At 58.0% G+C, this 23,340-nt stretch overlaps 5 protein-coding genes across 5 annotated transcripts; 2 read left to right on the forward strand and 3 right to left on the reverse strand.

The window, feature by feature from the left end:
* Window positions 1–1,086: 1,086 nt before the first annotated feature.
* On the reverse strand, window positions 1,087–5,798 carry BESB_038450 (uncharacterized protein; the record flags this gene model as incomplete). The annotated part of the gene is made up of 10 exons (XM_029362431.1): window positions 1,087–1,106; window positions 1,571–1,651; window positions 1,993–2,073; window positions 2,347–2,455; window positions 2,750–2,815; window positions 3,161–3,403; window positions 3,646–3,718; window positions 4,107–4,236; window positions 4,720–5,195; window positions 5,566–5,798. The coding sequence occupies 10 exons, from the start codon at window positions 5,796–5,798 to the stop codon at window positions 1,087–1,089; spliced, it is 1,512 nt and encodes a 503-aa protein (XP_029221396.1).
* A 1,081-nt stretch (window positions 5,799–6,879) lies between these two features.
* Window positions 6,880–8,235, forward strand: BESB_038460 (zinc finger, C3HC4 type (RING finger) domain-containing protein; the record flags this gene model as incomplete). The annotated part of the gene is made up of 1 exon (XM_029362432.1): window positions 6,880–8,235. One exon carries the CDS (start codon window positions 6,880–6,882, stop codon window positions 8,233–8,235), a length of 1,356 nt encoding a protein of 451 aa, XP_029221397.1.
* Window positions 8,236–9,770: 1,535 nt separating this feature from the next.
* BESB_038470 (Mpv17 / PMP22 family protein) lies at window positions 9,771–13,463 on the reverse strand (the record flags this gene model as incomplete). The annotated part of the gene is made up of 3 exons (XM_029362433.1): window positions 9,771–10,008; window positions 10,434–11,253; window positions 11,639–13,463. 3 exons carry the CDS (start codon window positions 13,461–13,463, stop codon window positions 9,771–9,773), a joined length of 2,883 nt encoding a protein of 960 aa, XP_029221398.1.
* A 2,082-nt stretch (window positions 13,464–15,545) lies between these two features.
* Window positions 15,546–17,062, reverse strand: BESB_038480 (uncharacterized protein; the record flags this gene model as incomplete). The annotated part of the gene is made up of 3 exons (XM_029362434.1): window positions 15,546–15,777; window positions 16,271–16,338; window positions 16,637–17,062. The coding sequence occupies 3 exons, from the start codon at window positions 17,060–17,062 to the stop codon at window positions 15,546–15,548; spliced, it is 726 nt and encodes a 241-aa protein (XP_029221399.1).
* A 1,228-nt stretch (window positions 17,063–18,290) lies between these two features.
* On the forward strand, window positions 18,291–21,756 carry BESB_038490 (uncharacterized protein; the record flags this gene model as incomplete). Its single annotated transcript, XM_029362435.1, has 7 exons — window positions 18,291–18,320; window positions 18,959–19,064; window positions 19,662–19,766; window positions 20,123–20,256; window positions 20,755–20,832; window positions 21,140–21,258; window positions 21,525–21,756. The coding sequence occupies 7 exons, from the start codon at window positions 18,291–18,293 to the stop codon at window positions 21,754–21,756; spliced, it is 804 nt and encodes a 267-aa protein (XP_029221400.1).
* Window positions 21,757–23,340: the final 1,584 nt, after the last annotated feature.

Genomic DNA, 23,340 nt, shown 5'->3' on the forward strand with positions numbered 1-23,340 from the left:
CGCTCGCTTCCGATGCATGAACGCTTCGTTCTTCGACCCACGACTTGATAATTGAATGCATGCTATCTCTGTAGTCGACTACAGAGAAGCCCGAGCCATGCGTGTGCGGAGACTAATGGGAAGTTCTACTACGGGACATGGTGATGTCCTCCTCTAGTGCCTGCGCGCCAAGGCGCTAGAAAGGAGAAAAAAGAAGATGAAAGCAAACAACAAAAAAACGAGATCAGCCTAGTAGGTGTGCCGAGAGTGCCTGTAGCGTCTCCTCCCGCCGGTGCGTGGAAGTGGCTTTGGAGCGAAGAGCCTCAGGAGGGGAACTTTCTTTCTCCCACATGCGTAAGCGACCTCGCGAGCGGCGGCACCCGTGAAGTACGGGGACAATGGTGGAATGGATACTGACCAAATGCCTTTTATCTCGAGCTCGCGAAGAAGCAAGCGAGTTACAGTGCACTGGATAAAGCTTGAGAAGTCAAGGTCGAAACGCACTGGAAGTCTTGCTCCTTTGGAGGTGCCTCGGTTCTCCAAACCGACAGAAAACTTTCCGTTCCGCTCTGGATATGCTCGCGTTCGTATTCCACATGCTTAAATCTTCTCCTCACATTACCATCGCGCGTCAAGTATGCTCAGGCGCGAGTGTGCGCATGAGCTTCGCACGTGAAGAAGACGTTTTTGAGGCTGTAAGATCTAGAAGTACTTCCCGGGTTCAGAGGAAAACACATACACATGCAGATTGCAGAGGGGTCATAGCGACCTCTGGAATATTCGCGCAGCTTGCGCGCAGCTCTTGGTTTTCAGCGCTGGATATATCGATACTCAAAGCGCTAAGAGATCAGCGAAGAAGAGCGCGAGAGAGCGTAGATTTAGTACAAACCTGCAATGGATGAAACCTCTTCAGCGAAGAAGGGACAGCGACTCCCTCGTGAGTCTCTTGAAGAGCATTTTTTCTGCGTGCAGGAGCCGCTGGAAGACGAGCGGATACAGCGACACAACTGCACAGACAAAGCGGAAACGGGGATACAAAGAACGCGGAGATAAAAATGTGTGACATCTGGTGTGCGGCCTGCGCCACCATTCAATCTCTAAGCATACCTAGAACCACGAACGCAGAGCTGAAACGGCAAAGATGAAACGCGTTCGGAAGGAGAAGAGAAGAGTGTAGGCGAAAGAAAAAGCACACAGAGCAAAAGAGAGGGCAACGACACAGAGGCACAGAGGCGTTCACTCCCTCTCGAATACGATATACCTGTCTTCAAAGAACTCGGCAAAACAATCCTGTAACCGAGGGATAAGGGATGGAACAAAGCGAGAAGCCAGCGCGCCCTGACAGCATTTGCAGAGGAGGCGAACCCTGATAGACCTATCGACTTTGATCGTTTAGTCTTTTTCCTGGCACTTCATCCTTTTATCTTCTCTCCAAGTCTACATGCGCGTGCCCAACCGGCGTCCTACATCGTATATCTCTCGCAGGCTTAGAGGCAGACGAGCCTGCGGGGTAAAGGAACGACCGTCCTGTGGCTAGCGCGGTGCGACGAACGTCGACTCCAATTGTGAAAAGGTGCAACCCTAAACTCACGGATTTCAGAGAGCGCCAACGCGCGAATACATCGCGTCATTGAAGGCAGCGAAGGCGCGAACGCCGCGTCGCACTCGACGCCTGCATGCCGGAAAAATAATTCCAAGATCTAAAAACTGGAAGCACTCCCAGGGACAGTGCGCGCAGGTGATCACCGAAGCGGCGTAGCCCGGAACCCCGAAAATGAAAAAAAAAAAAAGAACACAAAGTGGCGATAAGAGGCACACGGTAAGACAGAAAAAGAAAATCGGCAAATAGAATAGACCGCGCGGCACCCTGGAAAATTCTGTGACGCGGAGTCGACGAAATGAAGAATACGAAGCCTGGATGCGCTGTGCTGAGCGCTGTCAAAGCGATGGAGAGGGGAACCGAATAAGCGGAAGTATGCAGGGCGACGTCCCGAAAACTTGATCTCGACTTACTCAGCGACAAACAAAGTGGTGGGGACGCGGCCGAGGGCGGATCAGAAGGCGCGGACTTCGTACCTGCAGCAGCTTCAAACTCTGAGAAGGGCAGCGCCGACAGCGAACGAGGAGTTAGTGCACGCATGAATCCTCGCAGTCCGCAACTGAAACCTGTGCGAGGACTAGGCATCTACACGAAGCAGAGGCTTGTAAAAACTTCAACAAAGGCGCGCGACGGGCGCGAGCGCTTCACTGCACCATCCTGAGGCACTCGCGCGATCCCTGCCGCTCTTCGCAGGCAGTCGAACACGCATTCAGACAAACATCTCCTTCTGAAATCTCAGGGCCTCCGCCTCAACTGCAGACGCTCACCAAGGACGCGAGGAGGAAGCTGCGAAGAGAAGGCCGCTGACAGAGGCGCGTCGGCGCCGCAGGGGGTGTCAGGCAGCTCGAGGGCGTGCCGAATGACCTGCGCGACGTCCTGCAAAAACGGAAAAGAGGAGCACACGATGGCGTGAGTACATGCAGGCGACTTGTATGGTGCGCGACGGCAAGAGCAAGGCGAGCTCCAGTTTGTAAGCAGCCAGGGCCTCCGCGCCCAATCGCGCACAGCGGAAACGGCGAGGCCAAAACAAACAAAAAAACGCCCTCGATGAGCCTTTGCCGCACGAAGATCGAGACGACACCACACACACAGGTACGCAGGGAGGATGCGCCGGCTTTCCTCTCCAGAAACCCAGAGAAAAAGAGACGGCAAACCCTTTGCAGATCTCACCTCCACACACCAGCGGGCGACGACTGCATCGCAGGCGCTCAGGCGCTCAGTCGCCCAACAGAAAACCTGAAACAACATAAGCAATCAGGGCAGGTTCAGAATATACCGAAGCCCCTAGCTGGTCTCGTTCGCGAGGCTTTCACATAGTAGCAACCTTTTAACAAAAATAAATCAGACCCGACGCGGACGGGAAGACGCAATCCTCCGCGAGAGATGAACAGTCAACACCATCGGGATAGAAAACATTCGATGAAGACTGCTTTAAAAGCCACTCACGGGTACGAAACAACTGGCAGACAGCTCGGATTTCTGGCGGATCGACACGCGCGAAGTTCAGGCCGCATGTTTTCCGCTTTCTCGCTAACAATGCGCCGCAAGAATACGTTTCTCAGCACGCGGGCTCAAGCATACCACGTGTAGAAGTTTCCTCGTGGCTTCTGAGCCGCCCGTCGGCGCCTCCGCGGCCTCGCCGTTTTCTTCCGCGCCGCCCTCGCCCTCGGCGTGCGGGCGCTGGGGCGCCTTGGCGGCAGTCTTTGGCTCGACTGTGGAGTAGAGGTAAACGGCTTCACCGTCCCGCAGAACGACTCTCTTGACTGTGTCGGGTTTCCGCTTGCGCGGCTGCCGGCTGTCGCCCTCAGCGCGCTGGCGCATGTGCTGCGGCGAACGCAAGCCACGCAGGGAGAAGAGAAAAAAGCGACGCAGTGTTGAGACAGAGGGGCGGAGAGAGACAGAGAACCCTACAGGGGACGAAGGCTTTCCCGCGAGCGCCTGCGGATGTCCTCTTCGTCGCATTCGCCGCAACCAGCCATCGCCTCTTTGAACGACGGAGACACAGACAGCTGCGCGCGGAAGGACGGGTGCTAAAGGCAGCGCAGAAGTCGCGAAAGAAATCCTACCGAGCGGAAAAATCGCTGCAGAGGCCCGCACTGCAGTCGCAGCCGCAGACGCGAGAGCTGCAGGGCTAATTCGCTGCCTGCGAAAGGAACGAGAAAAGACGACAGAGAAGAGGCGACTGGGTTTGCGCCTGGATGTCGTGTAGATACAGACACGGCCTCACGCAATGGTGCAGCGTCTATTCCAATCGTAAACTGCGACAAGAGGCAAAGCGAGCCAATCGCCCACACGAAGAAAAACGCAGTCTGCGGTGTGCCGACACGTCGCGCCTCTCGATACCCACAAGATCATGGCGTAGGTGTTTTCACGTCGTGACCATCGACACATCTCAAAGAGAGAATGAAACGACGCAGATGCCGGAGCCTTCAAACGCGGAATCGAACGCCGCGAGGGCAGGGCGAGAGCACACCGGGCGCCTGGGAGAGAGCTCGAGGTGTGGCAAGAGAAAGGGAACTCGAAAGACCTACGGAGTTCGGGAGACTGGGGGAGATTGGAAATTTCGATGAGAAGATCGTAGCGACAGGCTGCGCGGTCAAGCGCCATCACCTTGCAGTTCGCGAGCTCCTTGCCGGACAGAAAGTGAAGCAAAACCTCTGCGAAAAAACCCCGGAAGACTCGGAAAAAATCGACGAAAAACGGAGAACGAAGCAGGCACCCGACCAGTATTTCACACCACACAGCGACTCAAAATATATACATATCTGAATATAAAATCTACACGTGTCTATACATATATGTATATATATGAATAGAGAGAGAGGTAGGTGGGTAGACAATGATGGATAGACAGATCGACAGATATGCAGAGTCGGTTAGAGAGACAGACAGGTAGTTAGATATATATAGATACATATGTATTTATGGAAAGAGATAGAGAGATAGGTGGATAGAAATACGTAATGATAGATCCCTTCGCATACCGGAAAGAGACTCATTGCAGATCCCACGCAATCCCCGACGGAGTTGGCACGCATGCCTAAGGCTGCGGCCAGAAACGAAACGCCACTGCGGCGCTGAAATGAAGCAACCGAGACCGAATCGAAGCGCAGAGAACCAGCGCAGGGCAGAGAACTCACCAGAGGCACCAGAAGACCAGACGCCTTGGAAGTGCGGATAGGCGACGTAGAGCAGCAGCTGCGAGGGCTGTACGTACACGGGAGGTTCCTCGCCGGCGTCGCACCACCCGCCATCGAGACACCGCCTTTTTTTTTCGCCGACGCTTCCCTCCTTCGCCAGCGAATCTGCGGCTTCGCGACAGACGCCGCACACGCACGAGGGCGCGGCGGAGGCACGCGAAGCCGCAGAACTTGACGGCGAAGCGGAGACGGCCGGGGCGAGGCCCGGCGACAGGCGCGCACTCGGCGAGGAGGCTGGCGAAGAGAAACTCGGTGAGCTGCACGACGTCGGAGACGCCGGGAAGGGCGCAGTGGATTCGAGTTTGTAAAGAATGCCATCGGAGTCGCGAATGAACTGTTTGTGGACGAAGCTCTCATCCGTGATCGTCTGCAGCTCTTTGCACGTGGAGGCGCTGCGAGTCGGGAGGGGGACGCCTCTGCGAGAAGAAACGCGAGGCAGCGTGGACTCGCGAAACCGCACCAAAGCGACACAATTGAAAGCAGGGTTCAACTCGCAGTTTGAAAGAGAAACCCTCCACAAAGCACGACCGCATGCGCTTCGAAGGGATTCTCTTTCTCGCATCCAGGCAGCGCCAGCGCGAGGCGGGCGAGAAGAGATCTGACGGTTTCTCATCCGACATGAGAGGCAGGCAAGCACAGACTCCAGCAGTAGCGAAGTACGCGAGAGAGATTAGAAAACCGGAAAAAAGAAAAAAAACGAGGAGTCCTGGGATCTTGTCGTTTGCCTCTTTTTCGGCTTCCACGGACACGTCAGCAGGTGAGCAGATCGGCGGCTTCCCCACTTACTTGTTGAAGCAGGCCTCCAGCGCGTCTTGCAGCATCACGTTCCATCGTGGAACCTGGAAAGACTCAGGCATCTCCGCAATGCCAGCATCCCACTCTGCGTCAACTCGAGCTCCGTTTGCGCTTCTTTTTCGAGTTTCGCTGCTGTCCTCTTCGCGTAGCGAAGTCTGTCTATCCACCCCCACTCCACCGCGAGGCGTCGCGGCCGCTTCCTCGCCACTGGGAGTGCATGGCATACTCTCCTTCTCTTCGCAAAGCTCGCGAGAAAGGAAGGCGTGACGGGTCGCGGGAGCGCGTAAAAGAAGAGAAAGAGAGACATGCGGCGACGGCTGGCGAGCAGGCGACGAGCTCCAGGGGCACAGCCAGCAAAGGAGCGACACAGAGAGGTCGGAAACAAGGCGAAGATGCTGGAAGGAACTATATTCTATACAGATGGGCTATCATCTTTCCTGCTCCTATGTGGGCTCTCACTCTGCCTATTGTTGGTGGATGCGTTATGATCCATCTTGATCTATACGCAACAATGAATTCTACAGCCTCCACAAATGAAAAAGGTGTCGGGATCCATACTAACAAACGAATGCAGAGTAGAAGATAGAGCAATGAGGGAGAACGGAGGCCGAGAAAAAATGATTAAAAACGAAGATGGCGTGTGTGTCTTGTGGCAGTCCCCACGTGCGGACCCACCGGAGACGACGGCGCCGGCAGAAGCAGGAGGCAAACGCCCATCCGGCTCCTCGAGCCGCAAAAACCTCTGCAAATGGAACTAAAAAAAGCAAACTGACGAAGACTAAGGAAGTAAAAACACCAGAGTCCTCGCTGATTCACGGAAAAGAAGCTACCGCGCCTTTTCTTTTCGCACGCGGTCGATCGCATGCGCGAGCCAGTAGGTCGACAAGCTGGTTTCAAAAGAGATGAACGCTGCTACAATAGATTTTCCTTCCTCTTCTCTCTTCTGAAGGGGTTTCTTCTCCGTCCGCTGCAGCATCTTGTAGTCTCTTTGATCTTTGTGTTTCCGCCTCCCGATGGCCTCCGCCCCGGCTCGGCGATGACCCGCTGGTGCATGCCCGGCGTAGGAGACAAGAGAAAAGAGGGACGCAGAAGCACAGAAAAAACGGCGAGAACAGGGAGGAGGGAAGACGAGACTGAGAGGCAAGCATGCAGCTGAGGAGAGAAAGGCAAGATGCCGTGAGATGAGCAGGAAGAAGGAGAGAGGGAGCCGAGCGTGAAGGGAACCGCGTGAGGCGCCGGAGAGAATGACGCAAGGGGAAAAAGTTTAGGAAAATCGGGAAAATATGAAAAAATGGATCTGAGATCATGACGGATCTGTATGCTTTCAGCAGAATTTTATTTTCTCTCAAATATGCATGGGATGGAGAGGCAAGAGGGAGCAAGGCATACACCAGGAATCCACAGGAGGGAGAGACGATGCAGGATCCAGCGCAAGTGAGGGCGCCGCGGCAGAGGGAGCAGAAACCTAACGGCAGAGATGACGAGGCGACGGAGGCATGCGAGTCCAGACAGAAGCGCCGGCGCACAGGCGTGACAAGCGAAACGGAAAATGCAAATAAATATGGAGAGGGGCGTAGGGAAGATAATACCCGCGAGCCAGACTCAGGAGAGGGAGGACAGCGGCGCGTTTCAACACCGTGGCTGCTCGCGTCGCTGCTTCTCGAGGAGTGTCCCTTTGATGTGCTGGAGTCTGAGACAGAAGAAGAGCTCCTTTTGCATCGGATTGCGGCGCTGCCTCGTCCTCCCCAACTCCGTGCGGCTGTAGCGGCGGAGCTTTTCCCTCCTCTTCTCCGCGGCTCGTCATGCCCACGCTCGTCGTCGCCTGTTAGATCCGCCATCCAGCCTTCGTCAAAGGGCTCAGTCTCCTCTGCTTCTTCTTCCTCTGCGCGAGTCCGTCGCGCCTGGTCTTCCGCTTCGCTCTCGCAAACCGCGTCCGCCACATCATCTTCTGAGTCTCCGCGTCGCGCGCCGTCTGTTTCGTCCGCAGAGTCATTCTCCTCTTCTTCATCTCCGCACTCTCGTCTTCCGCCGCCTTCGCTTTCCCGGCGAGCTGCTGCAGACTCCAAGGAGTGGGCGCCGAGCGAAAGCGTCTCTGGGGCCTCTGAGAGCGCCTCGCCACCGTCGTCTCTCTCTCTCTCCTCGGCGTCCTCTGCGTCACGTTCGCTGTCTGCGTTGCCCGCCACGACGGCCCTGCAGCTCGATGGCGGGCTGTCGAGCGAGCCGCTTTCGCTCTCTTCCTTTGTGAGCGAGGCGTTGTCTCGTGCGTCGCTGTCGGCGGAATCCAGACACGGCAGTGCCTCGACTGGAAGGCAGGACGGAGGCCTCGACGAAGATGCAACTGCTCCGACGAGCCCTGATCAAACGCAGCGGATGCCCGCCTTGGCTGCCGATTCTTGGCGTGCGTCGATGTCGGGTAGTCTCGCTGCTTCTGCCTCGGCGGCATGCCGCTCGGTCGCTCCTGCTTCCGCGGGCTCAGCGTCACCTTCTCCGCGCCTCTGGCTTCCTCCGGGAAGCGCAGCGGATGCGAGTGGGAGTCGAGCCGCGGCCACTGCGAAGGCGCTTTCCGTCACCTCGCCTGCGTCTCCGCTCGCGTGGAGCCCAGCGGCGTCGATGCCCGCGGAGACTGCTCTGTCTCCGACTCAGCTGCCACCGCCCGCTTAAGAGGTACGACTTCTTACGAACCACATCTCCGCTCCGCTGCGTGTCTCCACACACATGCATTCACTGTCGTGTATATACATACATATACATATGCATATACGTGCGTGTTTGTGTGTTTGAGTGAACGGGGCGAGTGGCTGCCAGCAGGGAAACAGATTTCTGTAGATGTATTGAATCAAGCAGAGGCGTAGACGTCTGCGTATACTGATGTATTTTTATGGACATCAGACTCACGTCCCAAAAATGGACGTCCAACGACTATCAAAGCAGCTATGCATATATATATATATATATATGCATATATCTGTGACACACCTCGAACCGCGCATGCGTGTTCTGGAAATATGTGTGTGCATATGTATCTTACCATTGAGATGTATATTCTCAAATAAGACTAGCCCCTAAACCTACACATCGCTGATCCCGTGATACCAATAGAATTTTCAGCGTGCTTTGCATCGCTGATCCTTCGAGACTTCATCAACTTTTCAACTTCTTCGCGCCGGCTCAACGCTCGGGCGAATCGCTGTTGCGCCATTTGCCGGGGGCGCCCACGAGACGAACGGAAATAAATTTCGCAAGACACCCGCTTCTATCTCAACCGAAAGCGCACACACCACTCTTGGTGCTCCTGCCGCTCCAGCCTGACTTGCCTCTGCAGCAGTGGGGGGTGGGAGCTGGATCCCCGCCCCGCGATCCTATCTGTCACCTAGTATTCGGCTACACATACATAAATATACATATATATGTATAAAGGAATTTGGGGGGTATATACATATAGAACATTCCTTGTTCTCTATGCCTGAGTGTGGACGCATACTTCCCCTACGATCGGGTTGTTTCTAGAATCGCCTGGTTTCTATTTCGCCCGGCAAACCCCCAGTACGCCCAGGGCCGGCGCAGCCTCTGGGCTCGCACCTCCTAGCTGCTTCCAAATATGCATATATATATCTACACATACAAATATGAGTATATACGCGCGTGGGGACTGTCTGCGGATGTCACACATGCTCGCGAAAGGTAGCAAAGAATCCCCGTGCAGACATCCGCTGTTCTGAAGGAAGACATTAGCGTCTTTAGCAGCTTTCGAGTGGGGAGGGGGGCAGCGGGGGCTTCCGTCGTGGGAGACACACGCGCCATGGCAAGCTGCGCAGGTCCGCCGCAGTTTCGTACGTGCAGCTCACGTGTCTACCCCGTATTCCCATAAGTACATGGGTATGTGCATGTGTGGGTCTCGGGAGTGGGGACCCACCCCAGATGAAAAACGAATGAACAAAATGAAGCACTCCCGCGAGGCGAGGGTCACTATCGTGGACAACGCCAGCAGTGTCAAGCCTCACTCGCCCTGCGAAAAGGAAAACAACACGCAAAGATACTTCCGAGGACGCTCTGACACGTGCCCGTACTACGCGGCGTGCGCCACACGTGCCTGCTTCGCACCTGCGCCTTGAACTCTTTCCGCTCGCACGGAAGGAGAGACCTTCACGCCTGGTGAGCAGGCGCGGTCAACTCGGGTCTTCGCACCCAACGCGGCGTCAGCGCGGAGCCTCGAAGAGGATGATCTTCACTGCGCGCACGAGCGTCACAAGCGTCTCCATCTGCGACTTGGCGCGCACTTCGTCCTCCGCGCGCGGCTCCTCACGCTGCGTCTTGTGGGAGGCGAGCCGCGCCGCGAGCTCCAAGCCCCGAGGATACGCCGCCGCGGAGAGATAGACCGTCCAAAAGAGATCCAGCGTCGTGTCCCACAGCGGTCGGAAGGTCAGCGGAATGAATCTGAAGGCCGCAGACGGCAGGCGCGCAGGAAAGTCAGAGGCGTGCAGCGGAGGCGCGTTCCTGCGCCCGACTCAGGCAAACAGATGAGCGAGCATGGCCACCGCGGTGCTTATAAACATATAAAATACTCGAAATATGCATCACGAAATATGTATATCTGTGGTGAACAGAAACACGCCGGAACGCGATTCTCTAGCGGGCGACGGGTCGCACGAGAAGGAAACACGCGGAGAAAACGCAGCAGCGACAAACAAAAAAACCAGACTTGCATGCAGCCCCCCCGGAGCCGGCGAGGCGCTTTGTTGCCTTCGAACAGCGGCCAAGGCGTCCTCAGGGATCGGCGTCAAACCCCACGCGCAGCGGGGAGAGAATGGCGACTTTGAAGCGCGGAATCGTCTTATGACGCGCCGCAGGCGAGAGCGTACCTGAAATTGATCACGTCTGAGAGAGGCCAGACGTACCAACTGGCGACATACACCTCGCGGAGACTCTGTCGGATGCACAGGAGTCCCTCCTGGCACGCGAGCCGCAGCCAGTTCTCTTGGCGTTCCAGCCCCTCTCCCTCCTCTCCCTGCGGCCGTCCGGCCTCTGTCCCTCCCCGGCTGGCTGTCTCTGTCCCCGGCGCGGGCCCGGGACCCCGGACCGGCGCGCCGACCGCGGTCGTCGGGGCGTCGGAATGGAGCCCAACCCCCGGCGGCGCGGGCGCGCGCGAGGGGAGCGAGGCGATGGCCGCAGCGGGGCCCGAGGCCGCGGGCGGCGGGAAGAGGAAGAACAGCCCGGCGCGGAGGACCGGCGCCAGGAACAACAGCGTGAGGGCTGCAAAAGGCATAAAGACAATCTGACCCATCAGCACCTTGTAGGCGCTCTGCCGCCAGAGCATGAGATTCCGCTGGCGCGGCGTGAGCGGCGTCGCAGGGAAGGAAGACGAAAGTGCGAGACAGGCGACCACGCGGCGAAGCAGAGACGGCTTTTCCGGCGGAGGTGGAGGCGACCTAGCCCCGGTGGACCCGCTGGACGAACCCGCCGAGCCTGAGGCGGGCGACGCCGAGGCAGAGGATGAGACGGGCGACGTTGAGGCAGAGGATAAGGCGAAGGCAGGCTCCTGACTGGACAGAGGAGACAAGGATCCCGCGGCTGCGACGCCAGACGACGACGAATGCGCGCCGCCAGGCTGCGGCGAAGCCGAGAGAGCAGCGTCGTGCAGCATGACCTCCAACTTGTGGTAGAAGGCTGTCAACAAAAAACCTGAACACGCAGACCGTCGCAGCCCCAAGGCGAAATGGAGAAAGGAAAAAGAAAACCGCTACGTCACCATCTGCGGGACAGACTCAAAGTGTCTCTACATCCGTGTGTCCTTAGAAAGAGAGTATGCGTGTCTTCTGATCCCCTATTCCCGCCTCAGCCCTCGCGGCGGACCCCGGCTTCAGCCTCTCCGTTCGGAATCCTGCCGCTTCCTCCTGTCGGCTCTCAACCAGGTCGTTGTTCTCCTTTTCACGAAAGCTGAGAGACATGAAAGCGCACAGATGCCGCTGAGTGGCTGCACATCGCGTCCCGGCTCTGCCGAGGCGCGTTCAACTTCTCTCGGCGCAGTCCTTCTCTTCGTGCATCCAACATCGTCCTGCTTGCTTACCGTTGATGATGAAACCCTCCAGCGCAAGCGACACCGTCCTGCGCCAGTCCCACTCTTTCCACGAAGGCTGGCCGTTGCCGCCTTCCTTCTCCTTGCCCTCTGAAAGAAGGTGTTCCTCTCCCTCGGCAGTCTGCGACACTCTCTGCATCAGAGCCTCGCTCTTGCGCGAAAATGCCGTGTCGCCCTCGATCCTTGCCTCGGTGCCCACACCGCCTCGCGCGTCCTCCAGTGTACCTCCCCCGGAGAGCCTTGCGGCCTCGTCGCCGCTCCGCTTGTCCTCCCCTTCTTCGGGTTCCTCGGCGAGTTCGCGCAGCCGCTGCTGTAGCGTTTGCGCGGAGGCGTCGCTAATGCCGTAGATGATCAGCGCCGCGACTGCGTTGAGCAGCATGTCTTTTTTCATCCGCTCCCGGTCTGCAATCGGCCGCTTCACGCGCGCCCAGATGGTGTTCCGCTTCTTCTCCTCTTCCTCTTCCAGCCTCCGCCGCGCCTCTTCTCCACACTCTCGCGTCCACTGAGGCGGAGGAGGAGTCCTCCGCGGCTGCCTTGCTCGCCACTCAGTTTCGAGAGTCGCGCAGGCCGTCTTGCCTCGCGCGTCTCGGAGGGCGGACGTGTCCTGCGCAGAATCAGAGCTGAGCAAAGGACCGACCTCGCCTCCCGCAGAACTGCGCGGCGCGCTGCCCAGCTCTGCCTGCAGCGCCTCGGAGTCGAGCGCCGCCGGCTTGCGCCGCAGGCGTGAAGGCCGCGAGGCACACGAGAGCGACGCAGAGGAAGCCTGAAAGGACCGTGGGGACGAACGAGCGAGGCCTGACAGAGTGCGCAGCTCCCAAGGCAGACTTGAGCCGAATTTCGCGGCTCCCAAGGACTGAAATGCACTGTGTGATCGAGGGAAGGCGAGGGCAGACAACGCCGAGGCTTTGACGGCTGCGTCGCCCGCGGGCTCCGCGGGGCACGCACAGGCGGGCGACGGCGAGGCAGAGAGACAAGAGAGGCGTGGCGAACAGCGTGACTCAAAGGGAGCCGCAGGACAGGCTGATACGGCAGACGACGTCCCAGGCGGGCGAGGAAGCGAAGAGAGCCCAGACGCCGCGGAACGCCTCCGAACCCGCGGCGATAGAGCGCGTTTGGCGGCAGAAGCGGACGGCGTTTGAAACGCAGGAGCAGTCGAAGCGCCACGCGTGGAAGACGCCTCTGCAGCGGCGCCAGAGCAGGCGCGCGTTTTCAGCGGGGCGCAACGACCGGAGGAGCTCTGCCTGCCAGGAACAGGCAGGTTCCTCGACTCCAGACTCTCGCCTCCAGTTCCCCACGCTGCGTTCCCCCTTGGAGACAACTGCAAAGGACCCGCGTGTGTCTGTAGACCGACTGCGGCGCGCGAGGCGACGGAGCGCGTCCGCAGCGAACTACGGTAGATGCGCGCAGCGGGCTGACCTGAAAAGGTCCGCAGGCCCCATACGCCGGGCGACATGCTTCCGGATTGTCTCTTCGAATCCTGCACTGCTTTCGGAGACGCTGCAGAGCGAGGAGAGAAGCGCGGTCGCCCCGGTTCACAGCTCCGCGGACGAGCGCAGCGGCCGCCTGCCTCCCCCCTCGCGCCCAGCGGAACCGGCGCGGAGGCCTGAACGCAGACGCCGAAAGCCGACGGGGACTTGATGCCGCGCAGACAGAGGCGTTGCTCCTCAGCGAAGAGAGCTGAGGCGCTGAAGAAGAAGGCCGTTGACGCTCGGCGTGGAAGCCACGGACGTCGAAGCGAGCTGTGGGAGGGCAGGGCGACACTGATCTCATGAGAGGCGAGCTGAACCGCCAAGGTCTCGCTGACGGAATTCAGCATCACCACGACCCGAGAAAGAGGCTGGATCAGGAGGTAGACACGCGCGTGGTCGCAGGACTCCGGCGCTTCGGCGGAGTCTCCGCGTGCGGTTGAGCAGCCGCAGCGACCGCAGAGAAGGGGAGGGCTACGAGACGCCAGTCGGGAATTTGCAGACAAGTGTTTATTCCAGCGAGACACAGGACGCGGACGCATACAGAAAATGCTCAGAACAGTTCAGAAGAGAGTCCGTTTCCCCACGGATTCATGCAGCCTGGCGCTTCGAAAGTAACCGATATCGCGCGCTGCCCAGACGCAGGTGACGCGCTGCCCAGACGCAGGTGACGCGCTGCGAAGCGAACCTGTCTTGGGGTGAATCGATCCCCTGAGGACGCGGAGATGCATGAGGACGACAGCATGGAAAGCGGATTTGAAAAGAGTTTCGTGTGCCTCTCCTTGCAGTGGACAACTGAGACATGCGCCGCGGACTCGACGACCGGAGGGACCGCCGAACCGGGCTCTTTTTCTCGCGCGCTGCTCCCCCCGACTGTTCTTCACGCGAAAGAGTCGGACCCTCGCAACACGTTTTCCCAAGCAGCGCCTCAGACACGTTTCAGCGAAGTTTAATCCAAAGGCCGCCGCGGCAGACTCCTCTATTCCGCCGGCCGTAGACAGCGACAACGAGAACGGGCAGTCGCCTGAGCCAAAAATCACAAAAACTGCATGTGGCGCGGAACGAGTGTGACGTTTACGCTGCAGGCGCCACATGCGCGCGAGCCTATGCGCTTCCTTGCCTTCCCGCGTGGTTTCCACTTTTGTTTTAGGCACATCTCGCTGACTGCTAGTGAGAGTGAATCCACAGTGAATTCGCAGCGGATGGCGGGCAGCAGAGACGGGCAGCAGAGACGGGCAGCAAAGACGGGCAGCAGAGACGGGCAGCAGAGACGGGCAGCAGAGACGAGTGCGAGAAGACAAGCGAGAAAACCGAACCCTATACGTGATGCGCGGAGCTACCATCCATCGGCGGTGAAGACGACTCGATCTGAAGGGCAAACCAGCTGACCAGTAGCGAGTCCAGGATGCGTTTTGATGCGTGAACGACATGCAACGCGCACATCAGTGGATGCGGAGGCAGTTTTCTACGATTCACGAGCGCACTGTTGTCAGGCAGGTTCACGCTAGCGACTTCCTCGTTGTGACAGCGACTACGGACGCCTATGGCCGCGCTTGCAACGTGTCAACACCGATATTTATGCGTACCGGAACGGAATTGGCATCTGCGGATCCCTAACGCACCGCAGAGACGTCGGGTGCTTCCCGTACGCTAGGCGCGACTGCTCGGTAGCCATATGACAGTTCCCTTCCAGCGTTCACGATGGATCGACGAGATGCGTACTTTCGAGGGACGGCTGATAGTCCTGATTCACCCGACTGCCCAGAGGGCGGTAGCAAGTGCTGAGGCGTCTATGTCGCTATTCGACCTGAACTGACCATCGAAACCGACAGATGCGTCCCTTCAGCAGCAATACACACCCGTTACTTTTATGCGTTTTTTCTTTACCAAATACATGTATTTGGGGTAGTCGCAAAATGTGTGGCGTCCACCGCAACACAATTTGCCTTGACACAAGCGTCACTCTGTTGCCTCTAAAACTGCAACGGAGGTTCATATCTAGTGTTTGATTGGCTCGATAGCATCGTGCCACGGGTTCTCCACTGCAGTATCCTCTTAGTCAATTCACAAAGAACTCCGCTTCCTTCGCCCTGTGGCTGGTCCTCAGAAACGCAACCCGAGAGCCTCGCCCGCAGGAATGCGCAGCCGGAGATCGCCTCCGGACTATTGAGGCTGGGCGTCTAAAGCTTGTGAGTCTTAAAAAATATCTAGAGCTTGTATGTGTTAGAAACCAAAATCACTAATTATTAATGACAGGGCACGGCTTTGCGCCGCCGAGAGTTAGATCTTAAAAACTGTGGAATCCCTGTCACAGACGGGAATCAGATTCCTGCGTCCCCATGTCAAATTCTGATTCCGAGCAAACTGGTTGAAACTGCTTGCAGTAGCTTCGCATGCAGGAAGTTGCGAAGTTGCGGAGTTTGACTTTCGCGTCACCTCCGCATTTTGCTGAGCCACGAACTGACTTTCTTCGTACGCAGCTGCCCAGTGAAAACGGCTGTCGTCGCCTTCTTTTCAAACATGTCTCGCTTCGACGCCACCAAGGAGACCGACCTCGAGGCGGCTTTCTTCGGCGCCGGCACGTCAATCGGCGCTTCCTCCTCGTCGTCGTCTTCCACCGGCGAGAGCGCAGCTATGCGCCGGTCGAGCTCCAGTAGAGTTTGCCTGGCAAGCAGAATCATCAGAGACACACTAAATGAATTACAAGGAGGGCCTCGCAAATGAGCAGGACCTGCAACGAAACCGAACGGGAACGCCACATGTGTGTTTGGCTGAAGCTCACTCAGATAAAAATGCCGCAGACCAAAGGCCTGTGCGGGCTCTCTGGCATGCAGGCTCGTCTGTGGACAACGCGTTTGTGTTCTTCATCGGCGAAAGGGGAGTTCGCGTGTAAATACTGACGCACATGCACAAGGGGATGCTCCAGCAGATGTGCGTCAGCCTTGGGCACATCCCTCGAAGCACTCGCCAAGCACCGAAGAGCCTCTCTGCAAATTCACGTCCTGCATCGGGCATCGTCGACCTGCGCGTCTCAACTCAGTGCGACCCTCGTGGGTGCAGCCGCTGAGTGCGTCCGTGTCTATACTTCTTTCTGTCTACGTACGACATGCAAAGTCTCTCTACGCGTGAGCCGTCTCATCGAGGGCAAAGTACTCACCGGTCTTCCGTGACATGTGCTTGGAACTGCCCCACGAGCTCCCTAAGCTCCGTGTTCAGCCGCGTTGACTGCAAACACAAGCAGCCGCAGAACAGCATGGAGACGCATCCCTCTGCATGACAGATTCGCAAGGTGAGATGCGGTGCGTATGCAGTGGAAGCGGCACGCTGGTCGCTGATCCTGCGGCTCTACCCAACGAACTAATATCGGAAACAAAAACGTCTCAAGGGCGCAACGAGGCGGCTGCTGTGCATCTTCCGGCGCCGCTGTCCCTTTCAGGCAGTTTGCCGGTACAGAACAACCACCTCAGCCATTCCCACGCGCCGGTGCGTCTTGCAGATGATTATATGGTAGAGAAAGACCGACCTGAGCCGCAGCGGCAACGAGGGCGTGCCCGAAGTCGCCTTGGGTCGACATCTCCTTCCAGGCGAGCTCTGCGCATGTGTTTTCGTCTGTGGCGGCCTCTGCAAGCGCGGCCGCGTCGACTTCCTCGTCCGCGTATCCGCCGGGCGCCAGGGGCAGCTCCGTCGCGCTGCCCAGCTCGCCGTCTTCAGCTGACGAGCCCTCGCCGTCTCGCCTGCGGAGGCTGACCGCGAGGCTCTCTGCGCTTCGCCCCGCCGACGACGCCCCAGAGACGCTCGAGCGCCACGACATGGAGCCGACCAGAGAGTCTCCGCGGCCGCGATTCAGACTCCTGAGGCGTTCGCGCAACTCGGCTTCCGCCCTGCGATTCACGCGACCCTCCCACTTGCCGACACGCGGCACGAACCGCTCGCGATCTGCGGCCTGCATGTTGACTTGACTTCCGCGGCGCCAGGGGCACAGATGCGCAGCAGAGCCCAGACAAAAGGCCAACCCCACGAACGAACGCCCGGCTCAGTGACTAGGAGGGCGCTTGCTGGGCGGGATCACGCATCCTTGTGCGAAGTATCTGTCGGTCGATGGTCAGCTGTCGCCAGAGTAGCGGCCGCTGCAACGGGCCAAAGAAAACAATCCGAAGCTCGACGCTGGCTCCCCTCTCTTCTTTCTGTCTTCGACGAGTCAGCTTTCGACAAGCACCAGCCGCAAGAGCCGGAGAGGAGCCGTCAGACTGCCGGACGAGACAGTCGGCGGAGCGGGGGGGGGGGGGACTCTGAGAATCGAGACAGAGCCAGCCGCGTAAACCAGAGTTGGAGAGAAGGCCCCGAAGCACCAGTCTGCGCAGTGAGCTGGGGCTGGCCTATGCTCTTCAAACAGTTCTGAGCGACGAGTGCATATGGTTGACTTTGGAGTCACCGAATTCGCGGTATCCTCGCGCGCCCCTATGGCAGCACGTTGGTGGGATGGGAGAAATAGGCCGCGCGTCGAGGACAGTGCCGCAGTGCCTGCCGGCATAAGGTGCAGCATTCATACAAGGGCGAGCGAGAAGCACTCAAAGCGATGCAAAACGATACAACAGCTCTGAAAAACGGAACGCGGACAACCGGAGGTAGGACGGATCTCGCGGACGGCAGCTGGTCCATGTGTCTTAGTGTGCGTGAAACGAGGCGAAGCACTGACGGTCCAGCGGCCTCTCGCTCCGGACGGCGCTCCAGAGGCAGTGATGCCATTGGAATGCAGAAAAACCGATAACTACGTTTTTTCAAGAGAAAAGGGAAAAGTAGGGCTGCAGGGGATGCCACAGTGGCAGCTGGAACCTCCGTTGCAGCGCAGAGTCCGCCACGGCGCTTGACCCCGCCCCGCCGGCCCTACGCAGATTTGGTGACGCCGCAGACGTTACGTCCTCGAGCCGTGTGTTTTTTCGAAATTGAAAAGCAAGAAACCGAGCTAAAAACCCACGCCAAAATCCCAGGACGCGTTCTACTTGCAGAAGACGGCGTGACTCCTTTTCGCCACAAGGCGTGACAGTGGGCTCCCTCGAGCCCTATCGAAGCTCTGGACCGCGCGATCAAGCTGCCTCGGCTTATATTCGGGGAACGCAAACCCTCAAAGCGGTCGGGAGGCGAGCCTGCGCATCGCTACCTCCTCGCTTGTTGCGGGTATGTTTCTGTTCATCGAACCCCTGCGACAGGTGAGGCGCCTCTCTGTTTGGCTCGGGTTCGTGGCGACTTCCCCTTTTTCATATTCCTGGGTACGCCGATCCGTCCTGCTGCCAGTGTTTGCAAAAACAGTCACCCGCTCTTTCACCGTGCGACGCCGCGGATTCCGTGCGTGCTTGCCCCAGCAGCACCGCTTGCGGCACTCGATTCACTGGATAGTCGCCTCGAGCTCCCAGGTGCTGCTGCTTCGAACGAATTCACCTGCGGAGGAGAGAAGTAGCCACTGGCTCGGCCGTGGCGGCTGGGCCGAACAGACAAGGCAGTTGATGGGGTTGTTAGTCGGTTTCAAGCCTGAGGAGCGCAGAACTGGTGTGGTGACGTGAATCCTTTTGCGGGGCGCTCGTCTCCTTCCTCGATCTCCCTTGGCAGAGACAGGAAGGACGGGGATCGGGCGGGTGAGCAGGTATCAGCTCGATTGGTGCCGTCGATTCACGATTCGTTCAGCGATTCGCAATGCGTGTCTTCCCGCTTCTGACAGAGTAGACCGTCGATCTTTCTTTCGTGACCCCCCCCCCCTCTCGCCGTTCTGGCGCATAATTCCTACTGACCAGGGGGCGGCGCCAGCCGTTCGTCTCGCACCGTCACTTGGTCTTTTTTCTGCGCTGCCTAGGCCGCCATCGGGAACCGGTCGCGCAGGTTTGAGGCAGTCGCCTCTGCAGCTTGTCGTTTCCCGCTCAAGATGAAGGCGATCTACTGCCTCTTCCTCCTCGCTGCAGGTCAGCTCCCCGCTTCTGGCGTCACTTATCTCGACCGGACAAGTCTTGCTACTCCAAACGGGATAGGTGTCTTTCGAGATATGTACATTCACACCTGTATTCATACAGAAAAACACCCGGAGATATATATATGTAGATTTCGAAGAAGCCGTGTTCCAGTTTCTTGCCCTTGGAGTACTCGGATGCGTCGTTCCTGGTTTCGAAGACAGGCATGTGCAGTCTAAACGGGCACGTGTAGTCTGTGTTTTCTGCCTGGCACCAAGCGCGGAGATCGGCGCAGGGCTCTGTGTTGTCCGCCGCGGCAGGACTGCGTGCGACATCTGCCATGTCCGTTGAAGGCGGCGCAGTTTTGTTTTAGAGCAGTTTCGTGTGCTGCGTGGTGCGTCCGCTGTCGGCCTTTCTGCGCGCACACCTTCTCATGGTCACACAGGGGCAGAGCTTTCGCTTGCTCGGAATCTTGCTCTGCTTGTCACCTTCGCCGTTTTCGTTCGGCACTCTCCAGTGTGGGATCGCCCTGCAGGTGGAAGGAGAAAGATCTGTTCGTTCGAGTGACGAACGTGTGGCGCATGCGGCGTTTTCCTGCGTTTGCTTCCGCAGCTCTTGGCTGCGACGCAGAGCAACAACCTCTCAAATCAGATCCCGCGTGGCCGTCGCTGCGCGCCGTTGTGCACCTCCGCGGGCCTTCTGAGGCGTCTGACTCCCGTAAGTCTCGATCGAGAAATATGCACCAAGCCTTGGCCAAGAGACCGTGATCACAGGCGGAGAAGGATGAGCAGGAGTCGATGGGTGCAGATTCTGGCTTCGCGGGTGCTTCTGCGGCGTGCAAGATGCTGTGTGCATGACTCGTGCGCGATGGTATGTACGCCGCAAACAGGCCGCTCGCCACATGCGAAGCTGGCAGACGGAGTTCGCTCACTTTCGCAAGACCAGGCATGGGAAGGCAGAGTGCCTTCGTTCTGTGAGCCACGAGGTAAAGTAAAGCATAAAGCGTCATAGTGTATCAAACATTTGGGTCCAATATTAGCACTGCGTGCACGTGTGGCGTATACTCCGTCCAGGCCACGATGAAGCGAACGAAAGTTACTTCGAAGAGGGCAAATCGAGGGATCAGGCCGTCGATCAGGACTCGCACCTGGAACAGCAAAACACCAGCTCTGCTGACCAGGAAGCCCGTCACTTCTCCGCGCTCCAGGTGCGTTTTAGCAGGGGGAGCCTAAGAGAGGTTCTGTCGTTTCGCGGCCGCGAAAGCGGCGACACGACAAACCGTTGCTTCAGCTTGTGTTTCTGGGGTACGGGAAGTCAAATCCTGCGCACGAAAGAGAAGGACGCAAGGACATCTGTTAGCTCGTGCGTCGCAGACACACCCAGAGGCGGGGCTGGAGCGCGTGTGTGGCGGACAGACGCATACATATATGTATATATATACATACACATACATACATATATATACATATACATATATGTATATATTTACGTGTATGTGTACATATAGATAGGGTTAGGGTTACTGTATACATATATATGTATATGTATGTAAATGTGTATTGGTCTCTTGCACATTGTATGTATATATATATATATATATATAAATGCTAAAGTACGTGTGCTGGGCACAGGCGAAAGGCCACTTTGTCGATGCGGGCTTGTCCTTCACGAAGCGAGTTGTCTGCTTTCGCGTGTGCGACTTTAGGTCAACCAGAAAGCGACCACCTCAGAGCTTCAGTCTGGCGCCGTGCCGCAGCCTGAGCAGTGTTCGTGTGAATTTGCGGTAAGCGCTTGACCAACAGGTTGCAGCCCGCGGCCTCTCTGCGTGCCAGCCAGGCGGCAATCCCTGAGACGTGAGCGCAGGGCGGTCTCCTGCAGCATCTCCTGAATCTGGGGGCCGCGCTGGTTGGGAAGTTGTCTATGGTGTAGCCTTTCACTTCACGTTCGTGTCAGGCTCGCCTGCGCGCGCATGCGAAGGCATGACGCGCTCACACAGGCGGCAGCATCCGTTTGGGACGCGTCTCTGTTCGGCGACGCGGTTACCCCATGATTCGGGCTTGCGTGCATCGTCAATCTTGCCTCCTGCGCAGGGCAGCTGCCTCCCCAAGGGGTCGTGCCTCGCGGTCGCCTTCACGCTCGTCCTCGCGACCATCGTCTTCATTATCGTCCTCGCTTGGCTCCTTCAGTGGATCATCGCCATTCCCTCCGAGTAAGTCGGCGCTGCGGTGAGGCGAGCGGCTCGCGGAGCGCCTGCAGAGAGTCCGGCGCATTCACGCGGCTGTTTTCTGCCGCGTGCGCGTGCGTGCGCCACAGCGTGAACTGCAGTACAAGCTTCGAGTCCGGTATTGGAACGCTTTGAATTACGTATTGCAAATGAAGATCTTCTAGCATCCACTCAACACTCTCGTAACCCGCGTGCAAGTCGCCCCGCGGGCGCCGATGAGGTCTGAGTGTGGGCGCTGTGTGCACCTGCAGGTGGATTCTGGCGAAGCACCTGCCCAAGCACAGGAGGCCGACTGCAGCTGGAGCCCAGCCGGCGAAAGGAGACGAGACCGAGGCGCGCGGCCTCCTCGCGGACGACGAGGCTGCCAAGCGCGGAAACCAATCCGCGCCATCGGACGAGGAGCAAGAGGAGATGGAGAGAGCTCGACGTGCAGGCCCTTCAGGCGTCCCTCCGCCGTCTCCTACGGAGAGCGGGCGGCTGTGAGGGGAGAGAGTGAAAGAGAAGGGGGGGAGGGGGAAGGTGGGTGCGTCGCGGCGCGAAGGGTGTGTGGGCGCACGGGTCTCCGGCGCTGCAAAGACGATCGCGGGAGGAGTCATTTGAAGAAGCCCGAGTTGTCCACATCCGCCTGAACGCGGGTGGCGAGTTGTTGCAAGCAAGCAAGCGGACGGCAGCGCTGGCGCCGAAATGGAGTGAAACGTGGCCTGTGGTGGAGAACGGCGAACGGGTGGCTCAGAATCGGGAGGGTATGACGGAAGACGAACCGACTCGCGGCGGAGAAAGGGCTAAGGAGACAGAGACACTCAATGTGCAAGGCGGGCGCGAGGCGGGCGGAATGATCGTCGTCGGGACGCGAGCGACATTCGGCGGAAATCGCGCTTGAGCGGCCGTGTGAGGAAGGATGGGTATCTTGTCCCGTCCGCGAGTGCCCTCCTCGCGAGACGCACTCAGCACACCCCGCACATGAGCGACAGAGCTACGCAGGTGACTCCGAGGGGGTCTTCCCCGCTCTTCTCTCCCTCTTCGTTTTCCACTTGTTGGCTTCACACTTCCACCCCAGGTTCGCGCGACGTCGAGCGCGAGCCCGCGCGGTTCCCGCGGAGCTTTTTTCTTTGAATGCAGTGCTTCCATGCAGATTCTATTCCTTTGTTTTAGTGCGTTTTCCCTTTTCAAAATTCATCGCTTCAGTCTCCTCCATCTCACCCGCTTCATCCCGTTATTTCCAGCAACTCGTCGGCGCAGTGTACGCCGCCGCTCGCTTGAGTGCTCGGCGGCCTTGCTCCGCAGCCTCGCTGCGGGTGAGGCTGGCAGGGCCCATGAAAGGGAACTGGCCTCTGGCTGTATATGTTTACTGTCATGCTTCTTTCTGGTGGCTGCCATGGCTCCACTCGCGCCTCAATCTTCCACGCGCTCCGCGCCGCACGCTCCGTGTGAGGCGGCGGAAAAATCGACTTTCAGGACGACTGTATGTGTCGACAGATACGCCTGCACATTTAGTCGTACCTTTGCTGGCGACGAAAGAGCCGCAGTGGCAGAAATTGCGTGCACTTGCCTGCTTGGCGCGCGCCTAAACTCTCTTAGTGTTAGAAGCCTATCGCTCCGCAGTCTATTTCGAGAGATGTCGGTGCTCGAGTACAGCAACTTCTGAAACGGGAGGAAAGGCGCGTAAACGACGCGTCTATCTCCCATATCTGCGCACACTTTGCTTTTGAAGCGCAAAGGAAGTCCCTTGAAGGAGGCGGAAGAGTGTCTCTCTCTGGGCACGTGTAACTCTGTGCTGTGTCGACGCATGCCTATCTCTCTGTGTGTAGAGCGAAGCCTGCAGACAATCAGATCAACCTCTGCAAATCGGCACTTCTATACATAGGCGGAAAAGTGTCTCTCTCTGGGCACGTGTAACTCTGTGCTGTGTCGACGCATGCCTATCCTTCTGTGTGTAGAGCGAAGCCTGCAGATAATCAGATCAACCTCTGCAAATCGGCCCTTCTATACATAAGTCACAACGTTTGTATGAGCTAGAGAGCGCAGTTGCGTCATGCTTTTCATACCGTATAGCGCTCGGGTGCAAGT

The sequence above is a fragment of the Besnoitia besnoiti genome, chromosome II (assembly GCF_002563875.1).
Source record: "Besnoitia besnoiti strain Bb-Ger1 chromosome II, whole genome shotgun sequence".
NCBI classification, from domain to species: domain Eukaryota; phylum Apicomplexa; class Conoidasida; order Eucoccidiorida; family Sarcocystidae; genus Besnoitia; species Besnoitia besnoiti.